Below are 17,916 nucleotides of genomic sequence, written 5' to 3'. Positions count from 1 at the left end.
CACTTTTGAGGGACTTGTGAATGATTTTTTTCCATACAGCCCAGAGGCTTAGGCTCAAATTCAAAACTACTGAAAACTACATGTCCACATTCCATATGTACATTTAAGCTGATAGGTGTCCATAATTTGGTATGGTACCCAACAGGAAAAAAGGTTCATACTGCTGAGAAAGGTTGGATCCTGCAGTTGGAAAAAAAGAAAGCTGGAGATCACAGAGTCACAGAATGACCAGGTTGGAAGAGACCTTCAAGATCAAGAGTCCAACCCAGCCCCAACACCTCAACCCTGGCACCCAGTGCCACATCCAGGCTTTGTTAAACACACCCAGGGATGGTGACTCCACCACCTCCCTGGGCAGCCATTCCAGAACTTTATCATTCATTCTGTAAAAACTTTTTCTAACATCCAACCTTTTTCTAACATCCAACCAACATTTCCCTTGGTGCAGCAGATGGCCATCCAAAATGAAAGTTGCATTTATGGCATGATATTTTACATATTCCCATGTTCTTCAAGACTGTTCCAACATACAGTTCTCCATCAGAATTGTTTAGAGTAGCCTTTCACTTGAATTTAGGGAGCTGAAAACAAGCTGCAGTTTCACTTGAAAGTAAAAACCATGGCAAAGTTCAAATTAAGGTTGGTAAAAATTCAGGGAGATTTTGCAGTTTCTCTGGGCTAGCAGCTTACCTCTGAGACTAAACTGACTTACAGAGGAAGTCTAAAAAGGAGCTGTAATTAGAAATTGCTGGGGGAAGGGAGGAAAGAGCCCTAAATGGCTTAACTTCATTATTTTCTTTACTGAATATTTTTGGAGAAAGAAAAGGGTTTTATTTGTCCACAGATATGCCTTTCTGCTGCAGTCTATATCAAGGAGACTTCAGCATGTGAAGTCCCACATGTACAATATGAAGAGAGAAAAAAAAAAGCTGAATTTGTATTTGAATTTGTGGCTGAATGATTGCCACACAATTCTGTTTCCAAGTCATTAGCATCAAGAATTCATTGACTGATGGTTTTGGTTTGAATGAATTTAGTTTGGGTGAGTTTTGCTACTTTTTGGGGGTTTTTACCTTCTTACCTTCTAAAAAAGTAGAAAATTCTGACTGAGACAGAGTGACTCTGATCACAAGGCTGAAGCAATGAGCTCTGCAGTGAGTGCCAGGAGTTCAGATACAACAGCAACTCCTTCCTTGACAGATGAACTAACAAAGGTAGCATCCTTGGTAAGTGTCTCACTCCTGATCTGGCAGTACAGTGCCTGCTTTCAGCACTGCCATAAATCTCCACTCGTGTTCCCTTTTCCTGTGCCTTGCAGCTCATTTCCTTCTAGCATAATGTGGCCTTTTCTGTTGAGAAAGTCTGCTCTGCTTTGGCAGGCTCACAACAAGCAGAAATGGTTTGGTGGAGGTTTAGCTTTTTTTTTGTTTGCAGCTTTTCATGTGCCAAACTTTTCCTTTTGAGACCCTGTTTTTTGTTGTGCTGTGGGGGGAGTTTCTACTAGCTGCCACACTTTTTTGTCATCTTGATTGCAGCATGATAAAATGAGAAGGCATTTGTCAGTACTGAAGTGCCCCAAATATAAAATATCCTAACAGTGTTGTGTTATTCTGCTGGTCCTTAAAAACCCAGAACACTCCCAAAGAGTTTTTTAGCAGATGTTCCATGGCAAGGAGCAGGGAGCCAGCAATCCAACATTGACTGAGCATCTCAACACCCTAATTCCTTTTAAAATGCTTGCAGCCCTCTCTGTATAGTGAGAGAGCATAGAGAATATGCAAGCCCTGTTGTCCTGCAGAGAAAAGGTATGTGCAGTGGTAAATACATTTATTAATGTCAGCCTGCACAAAATCTCTTTATGCAGTATTAGTTTATTCTCCTAATGTTTTCTTCTGGCACTGGCCTTGCAAGTCAGGAGTGAAAAGCAAGATTTGAAGAGTGATTGTCTACAGACTGTTCCCATCTTCAGGAGCTTGCAGGTGCTGGTGTTCAGATTGCAGGGTAATGCACAAACCAGTGCAGTGTTGGGGTGAGCTGTTTAAATTCTTCCTTTTACACATGGTTCATCATCTCTTTCAGGCAATAGAGACAAATTCCACTGGATCCCAGAGCAAGGAAAGTGGTGAGGGCTATACTGGTGATGCTTAAGCCTGAGGAGTTTCTGTATTATGGAGTAGTGGAATAACCCCTGGAGCTGAATTCCTCTGATTCATTGAACACTTTCTTTAGAATAATTGCAAAACTTACAGAAAACTAAAATCTTTTGGCATCTGAGAATCAAGTTGAATTCTTTTTTATCTGATCCTTAAATAATGGCATAATCACACTTCACATGTGGGACCAAAATATCAATAGTATGAAACATCCCATTTAAAAGCAGTAGAACTTCAGAAAGGTTACCTCTAACTCCAAGAAATAGGTCAGTGATCTGGATGAGTGGCAGTTTTTCTGCTGTGAAAAACAATAGCTCTTTCATCAGTTATATGAAGCTGCTTAATCTAGATCAGGCCAAACATCTTAAAATAGTATACCACAAAAAAATGATGTTTGAACAACATAAGGGCCTTATTTACATCCAGGAGAAAACAATTTAAGGAAGAATCTCACTCTGTTGACTACACTGGGTCAGAGAGCCAAAATCCACAATATTAATGTGATCTGTGGCAATGAAAGTCACAAGGCTGCCCATCACAAAATTATTAATTCACATGTAAGACTGATCAACACACAGGCATGTTAATTATTGTACATTAACTCTGGGTTAAAAAATCCAAGGATGACCATGTTCTAATTCACATGTAGGACTGATCAACACACAGACGTGTTAATTATTGCATATTAACTCTGGGTTAGAAAATCCAGGGAGGAGCACTCAGTGTAAAAAGTTGTTCTCTTACAGAGATACATCCAGACAGTGGAAGACAAAAGCTGAGGTCTGAATATTGAAACACCTTCTCTGTAACACAAGGAGTTTTGTGAAAGGCCATTGCACTTGTGTACACATGTATGACATTATAAGCTACAGCTGTGACAAGAAAAAACATCCTTGCTTGGCTGGTCTCCCAGTTCTTCAGTGTCTTCCATCTTTTTGCTGTTAAATTGTGTAACTATCCTGAGAGGAGCAGGAAAAGCTATTAACAGGTGCCAGATATTCCAGGTTTGTAATGGTATTGTGCTGTGAGATTCCCCTGGTCCCATGTAGAAGGCTGATGAATCCACAAGAGTTTCTTGCCTCCCTGCCCACCCATGCCTTGGAAAGGATCAGTTTGTGTTTCTCCATAAACCTGAAATTAATGACTGCCAAGGAATGAGGACTTACAGCTTTAAAGTGTGTGCTTTTATACAATAAAAATTCATCCTTTTGGACAAAACACACAAGGGATCATTTTTTCTTAGGGAGTTGCAAGAAAAGGACTGACAAGAATGAAAATGTGGGGTTGAGTTCCTTGTCTGGATTATTTCAAAATTCTTTAGCAGCTCTCCTGAGAGCTTAATAGGACAGGATTTACTTGTTTGTTTTAAGGGAGGTCACCTCAGACTATATTTCATTTTGATTTCCCCATGGCTTATTTTTTTCTCTGCCCAAATTTTGTCCTGTTTTGATAGCAGACTTATTCTTTGGTATCTGGGGTTCCAAGCCTTGTTTTATCACTAATTTAAATCAACTCAGACAGTTCTGATGTCCTGAAAGGGTTACGAAACTGTATCAGAAATGTCATTCTAGCTCTCCATAAATACAGGTTTCTTTTTTCTGATACTTTTAAATGCAGTCTGAAAACTTGAAAAACCATATATTTTGGAAACATACACAATGAATTCTTTTTATAAGAGTCTTGAAAATAGTAATAGCCTTAGTTAGTACAAAAGAGCAGAGAGTATCCAAGCTTGTTAAGCTTGCAAACACTGTACTTTGACTCAAGTAAATTTAAAAATAGCTGAATCAGTATTTTAAAGAATAAAGGAAAGAAGTGTTTGATTCTGGTGCTGTCCTCACATGCCTAGCTTTTAGCTTGAAAGGGATTTCCATGTGTGTGACAGAATTAAAATATTTGTAATTTTAAAAAAGCTGACAAAAAAAGCTGACAAATCACATTTTTTGTACTACTGTTAGCAGATCTTGTTGCAATTAAGCCATTTCTTATGGTAAACTCTGCCAGAAACCAGTAGGACACAATGTCTCCATGTTTTTTGGTTGTGGACAGGGCCAGTTCCCTAGCAACACAGCAAGATTTAAGCAGACTTTACAAAAGGTGCCAATCCTGTACATATTACAAGTGCATACAGAAGGAACAGCTCTCCTTCACATGCTTGTGCTGCTGACAGAAAATTAAAGACCCTTTTCTTAACTGGTCCCAAGTCCCTCAGATCCTGCTGAAGGCATCGGGAGTGGAGGACTTCATTGCCTCATAGGCTTTAAATGAAATGAAAGCAGCTAGATGCAAACTCATTAATCCTTGATTGCCCCACACCTGAGCAAGGCTGGCAGTCAGGGAATGAGCCTTGCAGTGTTCAGCTGGCACAGCAGACAGCAAAGCCACCAAGTGTAATCTGTTCTCATTTATTGAATTACAGGGGTCAGTCCCATTCCCTCAATTTACCCCAAATCCAAAAGTGAGCACTCTTGTCACTGAGCAAGCACAGCCAGGGACAGGAGCAGCATCCTGGCTGCCTTTGCAGCAGGGGGGGATCATTCTCTATTTCAGACAGGGAAAGGGGCACACAAAGGGAAACAGGAGCAAATTCACTTTTAGCCACCCTCTCACAGAACCCCCCTGAAAAAGTCTGTGAATATTCCATCTATTGAAATGCCTTTGTTTCCTTTGAGGCCCTCTGAAAGAGTCTGAGGAACTCTTGGCTGAGCTGCTCAGAAGGACTAGAACTGAAAAACCAAAAACCAAGGAGAAACTTCTGTAAAGTGACATTTATAAAGAACATGCTTCAACCATAAGTCTGATACTTTAGGAAACCAGGAAAGCAGAAAACAAGACAGATCTCCAACTCTTACAAAGCTAGAACAGAAAATGTGGATTATAAGCAGGGTCCCATACACTGTGATACAGGGATGTTCAAGTCTGTGTGAACATCTGTTTTGCAGGATTAGCTAATTTAATTCCATGTTTCTGTGTACTCAAACTATTCTATGAACAAGTTTTTCTGTTCAGGGGACAGGAGTGACATTCTTTTGATGAATTTTTTATACAGCTGGTCAACTGCTTAGATAAACCTGTTACATAAAGACATCAGTGAGCAACATGAAGTCTCATCATTCTGAAGATACCTAATTTCAAAAGATACTTGTGATATCTGCAAATACAAGATTCATACATGGATAACAATATTATATAGCAATTTTGCTAACTCCTGATCATATTACAACAGGTCCTTGAATTCCCAGATCAAAGATATTTAAGAACTGCAAGAAAAGCTGCCATTTCTTTGGAAATCCTGGAGTTTCTAGTTCTCTGCAGTAAAATTGACTAAACATGTTCTTTAAAATAAATTATATATTTAAAAATAAAGTCAAGATACAAGTCAGAACTGGTTCTAAATACATGAGGACAGCAACACATCATCATAAGTGGTGTCTGTCAAAGTGTACACTGAGCTGGTAAGTGTTTGTAAATCTCATTTAAACTCAGGTTGAGCTGTTTACCAAAGTGCATTTTGAGTTAAGTGCAAGCTTTAAGTCAGGTATCATTGTGCAATAGCTGTGCAAACCCCAGGAAGCATAAATGCCTTTTTTTAAATTTTATTGCTTTTAAATTCCACCTCAGTTCATTGACCATAGCCTATCTTTGTATTCCTTGATAAAACAGAGATAAAGCCACTTAGAGATGTGAATGCTGACATTACTGTGTTAGGAGGTAAAACTAACACAGATTTACAGCCAGAAGAATGTAAACTCAGGAGATTGAACGATTTTCTTTTAAGGAGGTGTGAAACCTGCAACAACCCCAAGCTTTGCTAAATTCATGTCTTGTTTACATCTGCATCCAAAAAAAGGTTGTGTAAAATGCTAGGCAATGCAGTAGATCTTACAGGAGACTCTAAATCAATCTTTCTTCTCAATAACATGAGCTATAACACAGCAGTTAATGTATTTGGATGATTTGTTACTGCCATTTTCACATAGCTTTGTTTTAAATATGTATTGCCAGGAATTGCAATTCAGGAAGGCACTTTGAACATTTTAGCCTTTTAATATTCAGGGTAATATTGAAGAATAAGCTTTACCTTAAAAGTTTAGCATCCTGAAGTTCCCATTATACCCTTTCAGAAATCAAGGATGAAGTGATGCCTGGTTTAGAGATGCTCTTGATGGATCCCAAGTTTGCAGAAGCTGTGTAAGCACAGTCAAAAATCCACCAACTAGCCTGAGCCTGAGGACACTTCTGCAGAGCTCATCTTTGTGGGGTCACAGCAGAAGGCATAAAAGCCAGTAATTTGAGAGAAAATCAGGGGGAAGAGTGGGAATTAGGTTTTGCTTTATTTGCAGTTGAGCCATCAAGTTCAAGCTGTGTTTTTTCTCCAGACCTGCTCATTCCTGTCATGCTGCCCCATAAATCCCCACAGTGTCCCCTGGCTGGTGCAGGGCATACGTGGGTGTCTGGCAGCCATAGCTGAGGGTTGCAAGGACACCAGTGTGTGCAAACAAAGTTTTTAATTTGCAAAGAGGAACATTTTTCACAGCAGAAAGCTGCAGAGGTAAGCAGGGAGTGTGGAGCAATGAGGGGGTCAGGGAGATGTGCCAACTTCCAGGCTGGTTTCTTCCTCTAGAGCCTACACCTGTCTGACAAAAAATCCTTCTGTGTGCTGTGTAACTCTCCAAATTGCATCCTGATGCTTTATTTAATCTTTCTGATTTGGCCAATGGCACATCCATGATGACTGACAGCTTTCAGGAATGGACAGCAAGAGGCTTTCCCACTGGGCAGCAGCTCCTATTGAAGTTTCCAGACTGAATAATCTGTTCACTGTGATCAGTCAGTGAGCAAAAAGAATAGAGTTAGGGGGAGAAAAAAGGGGAAAAATCCAGCATTTCCCATAAAACAAATTGTGCTTCAAAAATGGTGCAGGGTTCTTTACCATTGGCATGAGCAGGGCTGAAGAGTGGCCTGCTGAAGAGCTGTGGCTGTCACATTGTCCTGTCTGAGCCTCAGCACTACCCAGCACAGCTGAACCCTTTGGATGTTTTCACATCTGAGTTGGTGAGCTTTAGAGCAGCATTTTGGAACTGCTTTTCTTCTTGGTAAATACCAAAAACCATTGCAGGTATAGAGAGCCCTGTGAGAAATGCAGCTGTCACTTGTGGGATTTCTCAGCTGAGGGACAGACATTAAATCAGCTGAATGGGCTGGCATCTGCCCCCTAAGCCACCACAGAAGGACCAATCTCCACTGTCAGGTGCTTTCATTAAAATCAGAATTTATCAGTCACACAGTGTCCTAGAGAAGACCCCCATGTCCTCCAGCATGCTTGCAGGGCAGAGCTTTACCCACTCCCATTTCTACACCAGGGGATTTAACAACACATTTCTGCCCTTTGCAGGTAAAATTGCCAGTCAGGATATTGAGATGCAGAGAGCACAGAAAGCAGATGTTGGACAGATACCAAGGGCCAAAGCCACATAAAGCTGCAGTGTTTGCAGAGCAGTGAGTGGGCAGAGCTGCAGCTTCTTACCAGGGCAATCCAGGCATGGTCACAGGGATCCTCCACACCCCTCTCACAACACCAAGGTAGGCTTGGCACTCAGTTTCTCTTTGGAAATCAGCAGGAGGGTTGAAGCCTCTCTCCTTTGCTTGGAGGGTCACAGAGCTCCTTTATGTCCCACAGACAGGGGGGAAGTTTGAGCCTCTGTTCCCCATAGACCCAGGTGCCACTCCCAGTGGGGATGCAATGGGAGCACCAAGAATTACTGCTCTGCAGCTGTCTGTGGGCTTCCCTCATGCTTACCTGGCAGCACTGCCCTGCCACAAACCCTGCTCAAGGCCCCTGATGCCAAGGAAAAAGGCAAAAGAGGAAAGTGCAATATGGAGTTCAGCAATAGCAGCAGGTTGTGATCCCCTCCTGGCACAGCTGTAGTGCTGCACAGGCTGCCCAGTGCAGCAGGGTGTGGGAGCTCCCAGTGAGAATATCCCACTGAAAAAGTCTCCCAGTCCCCAGGAGAAGGCTTTTCCTGATGTTTCTGCCTTATCATTGCAGCCACAGAGAAGGGCAAGGGAGGCTGAGGTTTCCTCTTCATGGTAATGAAATGCAGCCCACATACCCCAACGCTGGCAAGAGAAGAGGAGAGCAAGTCAGAAGTTAAGGAAGTAGAGAAGTCAGACCAAGTACAAGAGTCAGAACAGAGGAGCAGGAAATAAAGCAGTGGACTGTGTGCCTGAAAAGAGGAGACAGAGCCTGCAGCCTGTGAAAGGATTAGCAGAATAAAAGGAGTTTCAGTTTAGAGCACCAACAAAATCCTATCATAGAGGCTTTAACTTCTTCTTTGAAATAAACACACTGTAACAGTGTTAATCAAATAAAACTGAATAAAACCATGTACTAGCAGACATCTGTCATCTTTATTATTTCCCATGCTCCTGAGGTCTGATCCCCAGCACCTCTGGCCATTTATCTGCCTTGGTGCAGATCTGTGCTGGATGTTTGCTCTCCAGCAGGGCAGCACTGGCACTGACTGATAGGGACAACCAGGTTTCCCTCTCAGTTGTAGGTCCTGCAATTTTGGACCAAAGGACAAAAGGATTTGTAAATTCTCCTATCAAACCTAGTGTATACCCACATACATACTCAGGAGAGCATGATGCTTGCCAGGCAGAGGACTGGATCAGAGGTTCCAGGGCTGGTTTTGGTTATTGGAACATTTGCATTTGACTCAAGTACTATAATGAGAATATCCCCACATTGTATCTCCTTCAGTAGGGTCCTTACGTGCCCTTCCTACAAATACTCAACACATGCCAAAGGAATCTCCTTTCAAAGCTGTTATATTTTGTGAATACCATGTTACCAAAATAGAGGCTTAAAAGCTTTCCTGATTAAGTTTCTCTTGGTTAACCTGTTCCTGTTGAAGAACAGTAATTGACAAATTATCACTAATTTTACAAAAAGGTAAAAATTTTAAACCAGCAGATTTTTGTGGGTTTAAGCTGCTGGGTAGTTGGGCAGAGGTTGGATTACTGATGGCCTGAGCATGGTCAGTCTCCTGTGGCAAGCAGCAGGCTCCAGCTGAAGGGCAAAGCACTGCAGTGCCATAATGCATCTTGCAGGATTAGAGTGCTGCATTCCTGTAAGGCTGCCTTCCACTGCCAGTGGAAAGGGAATCCAAACAAACCATCATCATTCAGCAGTTTATATACCTTAAGCCAGAACCAAATGTGTGGCTTACTGCTTTTAAAGAACTATTCAAATGGCCCCAGATATATTAAAGGTCCTGTGAAGACGGAGGTTAGCTAAAATTTACCTTGATTGCTCTTCTCTAGATTGTGATTTTTTCAACTAATTGCAGCACAACTGCCTAACACAGTCCCAAAATCACAACAATGCAGCTGCCATTCACAAGGTGCATACACTTGCTAGTTCTGTTTATCAGTGGTATTTGCAGTTTAATAACTCTTATATTTTCTTACAATAACAGATGAGAAGGCAGAGGTTGCTCTCTCTCTGGGGAAGGATACATGTCATCATCCTGCAGACTGGATGATTACTAGGGAGAACTGCAATCCAAAAATCTGGCACCCACAGTAACATTCACTAAAATTCAGGATAAGGATCATATTCCATCCTTGCCACAGGTTCTCCAGATAACATATATTTCCAGCCCATTTCCCACCACATGGGCAAGTCTGCTTCTTCCTGTCCTTTGTGCAGCTGGGCAGGGCACAGCTGTACCTTGCTGAGCAGGTATTGATTTTTAATATATAGAAATTTAAATTATTTTCAGCTCTCCACAGTACCTCATGCAATTGCAAAATCTAACCCTAATCACTGGAACAATAAGGCTGCATCAGGTATCATTAGTGAAGCTATGCCTGAAATATCTTCTTTCCTTAACTCAGTTTTCTGTTCTATCCACACCTTCATTGTTAGAAAGTTTTGGTTGTTCAAGCCCTCATGGACTACACCTGCATATTGGTGCTCAGAAGGTAAATGATCTTTATACATCTAACAGAAGTTAAGGAAAACTCTCCTGTCAGTATTTGAAGCAGCCTGATTTTTTAAATCTTTAAAGTTGTGTGTACTATAATCAGATTATAAATTCTTAACACAGTAAAATCCTGTTGGAATGCTGGAACAGCAGTTTGTAATGGCTGGTCATGTTCTGGCTTGCTAGGAATTTTAACATAAATATTTGAAGTCAGGTTTTAAGTTTAATTTTGTTAAATACTAATCCCTGTAAACATTAAATTATCACTGCTATTTTTACAGCCCTTTTTGAGGGTTTTTCTTTGCAAGCACATTAGCAAAGCAGCCATAATTCATTTTCCACTGATAGAGAAGTTGCATTTTTTTACTTGCATATGAAATTAAATGGCTATTATTTTAATTCCAGGCTTTTATTCTTTATCTGTTTTTCACTAAGAGTTTTCTGAATGCTATTTAAAAAGCAAAAAAACTCCAGGAAATTGCATCAAATATCTTAACTGCCACATAGCCTAAATTCATGTTTGACTAGAGGTTAAGAAAATGCACTTGAAGTGTTTGATGGTTTTAATTCCATTGAGTCCCTACAGCCTAGCAATTTTATTTGTTGTCTTGATGCAGAATTTCATTTAGTCTGTGTATCTCAGAGGGGGAGGAGGGGACACTTCAATCCTTGCACTGGATGTGCACTTGTGTGCTGCATGGCAGCCTCCCCTCCTGGCACGTGGCTGAGGCAGGGCTCCAGCTCAGCCAGGGCAGAGAGCAGCAAGTTCATTTTCTGGGAATAAACAGAGCCATTGGGACTGTCTGTGCTGCCACAGCATTTCCAGTTTGCACCAAAATTATGAGCTGGGCATTTTATTTCTTGACTGGCTTTGTATCTGTGGCATGCCCTGAGTTCACAAAGGGGCAGTGGCAGTCAAAACTGGGCACTGACATCCTCAGCTGGGAGTGCTTAACTCCTGGGAGCCAATTAACTGGTAATTAGCTGCACCAGAAGCTGCTTCATTTAGCAGATTTCTGCTAAATAGATACATAAATAAATATCCATGATGAGTTACATTATTGACATAATCCACCTCATGTTTAATTTGGATTGAAACAGTTTGCAAAGCACAATTCCTTTTGATTAAGCTCCTTTGTTGCTGTTGCCAAACAGGATTCTCAATTCTTTACAATATTTTCTACTGAAAAAAGATATATTTATTTATAATTCCTAGGCAGGATGCAAAGCTTCAGCATTTGTTGATAAGAGAACTTTTTTAAGCAGTGACACAGACTGTCATCCTGTTGGCTGGGCAATGTCCACCTGGATGTGGGAGTCCGGAGAGGATGGGAGAACTTTTTGATTATTATTCTATTCTCAGTGAAAACTGCCTGTTGAGGATACAGTACACCAATCTATCAAGAGAGAGCTGAACCTGAAATCAGGTTTGTGGTGGTGTTCACAGGGGTTCCAGGATGAGGGAAGAGACGAGGATCTGACTCCATGTTTCAGGAGGCTGGTTTATTATTTTATGGTATATATATTATATTCAAACTATACTAAAAGAATAGAAGAAAGGATTTCATCAGAAGGCTTGCAAGGAAAAAAGTGGAATGGAATGATAATTACTGATCCATCCAGAATTTCAGATGTACAAGAGATCTTTAAAGAAATGTGCATGCAATAAAAAGGCATGAATGATATTTTTTTTTTTGCTAGCTATACAGGAAATTGCTTGGTTTTATCCAAGAAAGACCAAATATGGTCTCTAAATATAATAAATCAATTTTTACAGAACTGAGGGATGCTTTCAACAAGCTGCAAGATCCACTGGTTTTATAGTCTGTGTGTATTGTGTGCTGCAGATAAATGAAAGATGCCCTAAGGATTTTGCATACTAAGTGAATATGCCAAGTATTACCAAGTCCCTTTATTTTCTCACAAGCACAGGGATACTGTTTTCCTTCAAAGTGCAGTTCTTGAAGTGTTTTGGTGAGAATTCAGCTTTTGTTTAAGAAATGAGTTTCAGTTCTCATAGTTATATTAAAAGACATCAAAACCCCACATCTGACCCCAAAGGCACTCTCATAGTTCAAAAGCCAAAGGCAAAATGAAAACACTGGATTTTTCAATAAGCCAAATGTCCTAATTGTCACATCATTACCACAGCTCCCAAATGGTTTAGCTCCACATGAAGTGCTGACCTCAGAGCCAAACCACACACTGCATGTGTGTGACTGGACTGGAAACCCATTCCAGGGCCAGGTCACAAAAGATCCTAAACACAATCAGATAAACAACTGGAGATTTGAAAGGATGGGGGGTTGGCATTCTCTTCATAGAAAGCCAGGTTTGGGACCCACTTCCACGAGGCAGAGATGGAGCAGGGCTGAAGGGAGAGGCTGGACCCACTTCACACCCACGTTGTAACAGCTGGTTTGGGTTCATTCACCTGGCCCAGGATTCACAAATTTGGCCTCTTGGGCTGAGCATGCAGCTCACAGAGAACAGGCTGGGCTCCTCATCTGGGACTGTCCGAGCTGGAAACAGCCAGAACTTTCTTTCTTTAAGGAGAATACCTTCTGGGTGCAACTATCTGCAGGAGCAGACAGCCTTCTGGATGGTTCTTCCATGCAAACATTCTACCAATTTTACTACCAGCACTGCTGGATGTGTTACTTGACTGGAGAGATAAAGAGACACAGATATTTTTCCTTTTTTTTTGCTTTTGTATTCCCTTCCCCCATTTCCTATTTTTCTAGGATGTGGAAACTGCTCTCAACATTGTCCTCCCCCAGAAAAATAATCATGACACTGGATAAGATCTCAGAAGTGATATATATATATTGCAGGATATTTTGCTTGCCTTCTGACTCATAATTGTTGGTAACATAATTTTTAAACAAAAGCCGAGGTTGTCATGGTATTTTTATACCAACGATTCCATATTATTGTGAAAAGGAGGAAAAAAGGCAACAAACACCAAGAAACAAGAGATGACAAAATACAATGCTATGTATGGGAAAGACTGCATGCTGCATTTTCTCACCCCTAAAGCTGCTTACCAAATTCCCTCCAGATCCTGCTGACCAAGACCACCTGAAAACTGCTTCTCATCAGGCAGTTTCATTCACAGACATCTTCATTTCTGGAGCATTTAAGTATCTCCACCTATTTTAAACATGTCCTACACCAAGTGAAGTGAAGGTACTTTTTGGGCACATTCACCACATCCATGGCAGATTTTCGTAAGAACATTTTGTTATCAGAAGGGGTGTAGCACTTCCACTCCTACTGATATGGCTTTTGCACATGTTGTGAGTGCAAAGTAAGATGAAATCCATAAGGACTTTGGAAGGAATTTTGCCTTATTCTTTATTCATTCATGAAGGATATTGCATTTATTAAAATATGATTCACTATTTAATTTCTACAAAATTAGATCACTATTTAATCTTCTACAAAAAAATTAGTAGAATGCTTGTATGAAAGAACTATGCAGAAATCTGTCTGGTCCTTGTCCTGCTCCTGTGGATAGTTGCACCCAGAATATATTCTCCTTAAACAAAGAAAGTTCTGGCTGTTTCCAGCTCAGACAGAGTTGCAGATGAGGAGTACTGCTTTGGAAGTCTTACCATAACAGGAGGCCACAGACAACTCCTCCCTGTAGCCATTTGGATTTGGGGAAGAGCCCCAGTGCCAGTGCCCTTCAGTGCCCACCACCCAGGTTGCCAGGGATGAGCAGAGAAACACAGAGAGATGAAACACAGAGAGCTCTGACAATGCTGAGTGCAAGCATTCAAAACCCACATCAGGTTTATTTAGCCTCTGTGCAAACCCAGGGCACACATGGAATATTTCTGTGTCTGCTCTGGGGTGCCCTGACCCCCAGGGCAGCACTGACTTTGACCCTCACTCATGGAGAAAGTTTCCCAGACTTCAAGATAGACTGGAACCCACAAAAGTGTGAAATAAATTATAGAGAGCAGTGTAGATGTATCACTTGGTGAGAAATTTAGGGTTTGGGATTTTTAGCATGTTGTGGATGGCAGCAAGATGGAGGGCACAGGGTGTCATCCTGGGTTTCTTCTTCATGCTTCTTCTTTCTTCTCCATGGGTTTGGGTGGCATTTTGTATTGGGCAGAAAAGTGCCCATTGGGGGCTCTTTGGGATCAGTTATTGGGTTAAAAGGGAAAATAATCCAGGTGTCAGGTCTTAATTGGATAGTTTGGTCTTAAAAGACCTTGGAACAAGAGATTATTGGCCATTTTGTGCATTCTAATGAAAAGCTGCAGAACTCACAGCAGTGAGGCTGTTTTACTGATAAGAAATAATGAACACCTGAGTGTGAACATGAACTACCTCAAGTGCCTTCAATCCAGACCCAGAGAAACCAACAACTGGTATCCCCACAAGCCTGCACTGTGCCACATCACTGCCACCACCTTCCCTCTGCAGTTCACCAGGAGCCAGCTCTCTCCCCTGGGTGTCTCACAGCATGGCCAGATCCCACTGCTTCCCCTGGTGCTGCTGATGTTTGTCTCTGCATTCCCCACCCTTGCCAGGCCCCTGCAGCTCTGTCCATCCCCCATAGCTGAATGGGCACAGCCCCTGGCCAGCACAAAGGGCACACCCTGCCAGCACCATGCAGACCCCCTGGAACCTTGGATTTCTTGTCCATTACCAGTCTGAGGGATGCCAGGCTGTGTTTGGATTGCATCCTTTCCTCATGTATGGACAACATGGAAAGGTGACCCAGGGGACAGGGGTGGAAACTGAGAGCCTGCTGAAGGGTGAGCATGTGCATCTGCTCTTTGCTGCCAAAACAGCAGTAAACCTGAGCTAAACTGAACAAGGGTAGGAGGAGATGATAGGAAAGGAGCCAGTGGACCTACTTAGGGATTGTTCTGCCTTTGGGCATTTGCTCAGTACTGGAGTGACCAGAAAGGAATATGATTCCATCCCAAAGAGGCAATGGAAACCTACAGGTGTATCTTGGTAAAAAACACTCTGTCTGAACTTCAGCATGCTCCCCAGAACACCACCAGCTCCTCCTAGCTGTGCAGTGTCCTCGGGCACGTTGATCTGTGGAAAATGCAGGTACACAGGTATGTATGCTGGCAAGAAGAAGATAATCTTTAAAGGGTTTTTATCACTTAAGGTCTTTCTCCATATGCAGGAGTACAACTGTTACACTGTGGCACACAGCAGCACCAAAGACTCACTGAGGGCTTCCCCTGCAGACCCTTCCCTGCCCTCGTGGCCTCCTTTGGGCACTCTCCAATGCTTTCCTGTCTTCCTCATGCTCGGGTGCACTGAAGGTGAGGCTGCCCCAGCCCAGAGCAGAGCAGAACAATCCCGCAGGCCTGGCAGTGCTGGGGCTGATCCCCAGGACAGGGATGTCCCTGCTGTCCCCAGGGCACTGCTGGCTCAGCTCCAGTGGCCACTGGCCAGGAGCCACAAGGCCCTTCCTGCAGCTGCTCTGCAGTTCTCAGTGCCCAGAGTGACAGTGGCTGGGGTTGTCTTTCTCTGCCATGGCCTGGGGCTCTGCAGGGCTCTCTGCCCTCCAAGGAGCCAACAGCTCCTCCTCATTCAGGGCCATCAGCAAATCCCTGAGGGCTCCTTTGGGTCCTGGCTCCAGACCATGAGTGAAGGTGTTGGGCTCAGGGCTGAGGGTGGAGCCCTGCAGAGCCCCACTGGGGACAGGCCCCAGCCTGGCATCACCCTGCCACTGTCACCCTCTGTCACCCCAGGCACTGCCACACTGTCACCCCAGCCACTGTCACCCTCTGTGCCCCACCCTGAGCCAGCTGCTCACCCACAATGTAACACACATTGACCCCACATGGAAAAAGAGCACCTGGTGGTTTCCAGCACTCCTTTTCTATACCCAGCACTGCCTGAACTCACATCATCTCAATTGTCTCATGCTGTCCAATATTTTAGCCATGCCACATTAAAACTTTACATTTTTATGGCTGATCACTGAGCAGCACAGGTGTTGCAAGTACAAAATGCTTATGGATTTTTAATATTTCAGACTTTGAGACTGCTTTTTCAAGCACAATCTTAAATCCATCCTTGGTGGGAAGCACACCTTTTGGGCCCATCGTTATAGACAATGCTACACTCTTCTTTTTTGACCTCCCAAACTCCCTGGAAATTGGCCTTAACTTGTTCAAATTCCTCTTAGGAGTGGATGAAAAGTCTTCATTACAAAGTCACTTCTAACTCCTTGCAGTAATACACTTGGGCATGGCAGGTGAGAGTTACGCAGGCTGAGGAAGTTGGTACCAGAAAACTCACGGATCCTCAGCAGCAGAGCTGAGCACACATTTAGCATCTTTGGTTGCTGATAAATGGCAGCACTTCTGCCAGGGCATAATCAGAAACAGTGCAGTCGTACAAAATCTGAAACGGGAGCACAGGGGTGGCAAGGCTGTGCTTTTTGTTTGGGTGGGGGCTCTGGGCTTGTTTCCCTTCTTTTGAACAAATAAAAGCCAACTATTTACTTTCTTTTCCCTGACTGCTGCCGTGTTGTCCTTTGCAGGTAACATCATAGGCTCTGGGATCTTTATTTCCCCCAAAGGAGTTCTGGAGCACGCAGGCTCGGTGGGACTGGCTCTCATCATCTGGGTGCTGGGGGGCGGCGTGGCTGCCCTGGGCTCGCTGTGCTACGCTGAGCTGGGGGTCACCATCCCCAAGTCAGGAGGGGACTACTCCTATGTCACTGAGATTTTTGGTGGGTTGGCTGGGTAAGTACCCTCTCTCTATAAACTGATTTGAAAGCACATTTATGTTGTGTGTTTGGTGTGGGAAATTTGGAAGAGACTACATTTGTTAATAAAAATGCTTCAGCAAAGTCAACCTTTCTGTTCTGTGTTAGAAATACCAAATTGTCCTCACACAGAGCTCCCAGTGCTGTTTCCAAGGGAAGGTGACAGATCCTTTCACTTCCCTCCAAGTCCATGACAGAGGAGGTGATGCTGTGTCTGAGTGATGTTTCTGTGTTACCCATCCCAGGCCAGGCTGGAGCTGCTCACCACAAATAAAGCAAAGCTGCTTGACTTGCTGTTCAGAATCACCAAGTAAATACAGAGAGGGGGGAATGCTAACTCAGGGAAGGATTTCTCTTTGAAAATAGTACTGATGCGAGGAAGGGACAAGTGAGAGGAGGTTATCTTTTTTAGAGTGTACACTTTTTGATGGATTCAACACAATTAATTAAGCTGTCAGCCTGTACTCACAGACTACTAGAGAAGCACCAGAATGTTCTGAGCAGCTCCGTCATTGTGAGTAGAGAGGCCAGACCAAATACCGGTGGTTTAGTTAAGAAAAGTAAGCACCAGTACAGAAAACTAGAGCAAGAGTAAGGAAAACCCCCACCAAACCAGAGTATTCCTTCTCATGTGAGATGGAAAGTGAGCTTTTAACAGTTGAGCTGGCTGCTGAACAAGGACAGATCAGAACAGGCACAACACAGGCAGTCTGTCACCCTGTCCCAAAGGCTGTCCTCTCATTTCTGCCTCAGCTCAGTGCCACACAGGCACAGCCAGCACTGCAGACCTGCCTGCTCACAGGGGCATTTCTGATGCTTGCCATTGCCTTCTGCTGGTTCATGAAGTCTGTCTTTACTTGATGGGATCTCTCCTCTGACTGCTGTCCTGCTTTGCACAGAAAATTACACTGACATCACAAAAAACATGGAGGCAACAACAGCCTTGGCTAAGCAGATCTGAGCTTCACTCAGGTGTGTTCTCTCATGAGGCAGGAGCACAGCAGAGCTC

The 17,916-nt window shown here is 43.0% G+C and overlaps 1 protein-coding gene across 2 annotated transcripts in view; it reads left to right on the top strand.

The window, feature by feature from the left end:
* Positions 1 to 17,916, top strand: part of SLC7A10 (solute carrier family 7 member 10) — a 40,771-nt gene that overhangs the window by 6,033 nt on the left and 16,822 nt on the right. For both annotated transcript variants that reach the window (XM_064723233.1, XM_064723232.1), the window contains exon 2: positions 16,680 to 16,884. In XM_064723233.1, coding sequence (XP_064579303.1) covers positions 16,680 to 16,884 — 205 coding nt within the window. The remainder of the gene's footprint in view (positions 1 to 16,679; positions 16,885 to 17,916) is intronic.

The sequence above is a fragment of the Zonotrichia leucophrys genome, chromosome 11, assembly GCF_028769735.1.
Source record: "Zonotrichia leucophrys gambelii isolate GWCS_2022_RI chromosome 11, RI_Zleu_2.0, whole genome shotgun sequence".
Taxonomy (NCBI): Eukaryota; Metazoa; Chordata; class Aves; order Passeriformes; family Passerellidae; genus Zonotrichia; species Zonotrichia leucophrys.
This window is presented reverse-complemented; position numbering and strand designations above follow the sequence as displayed.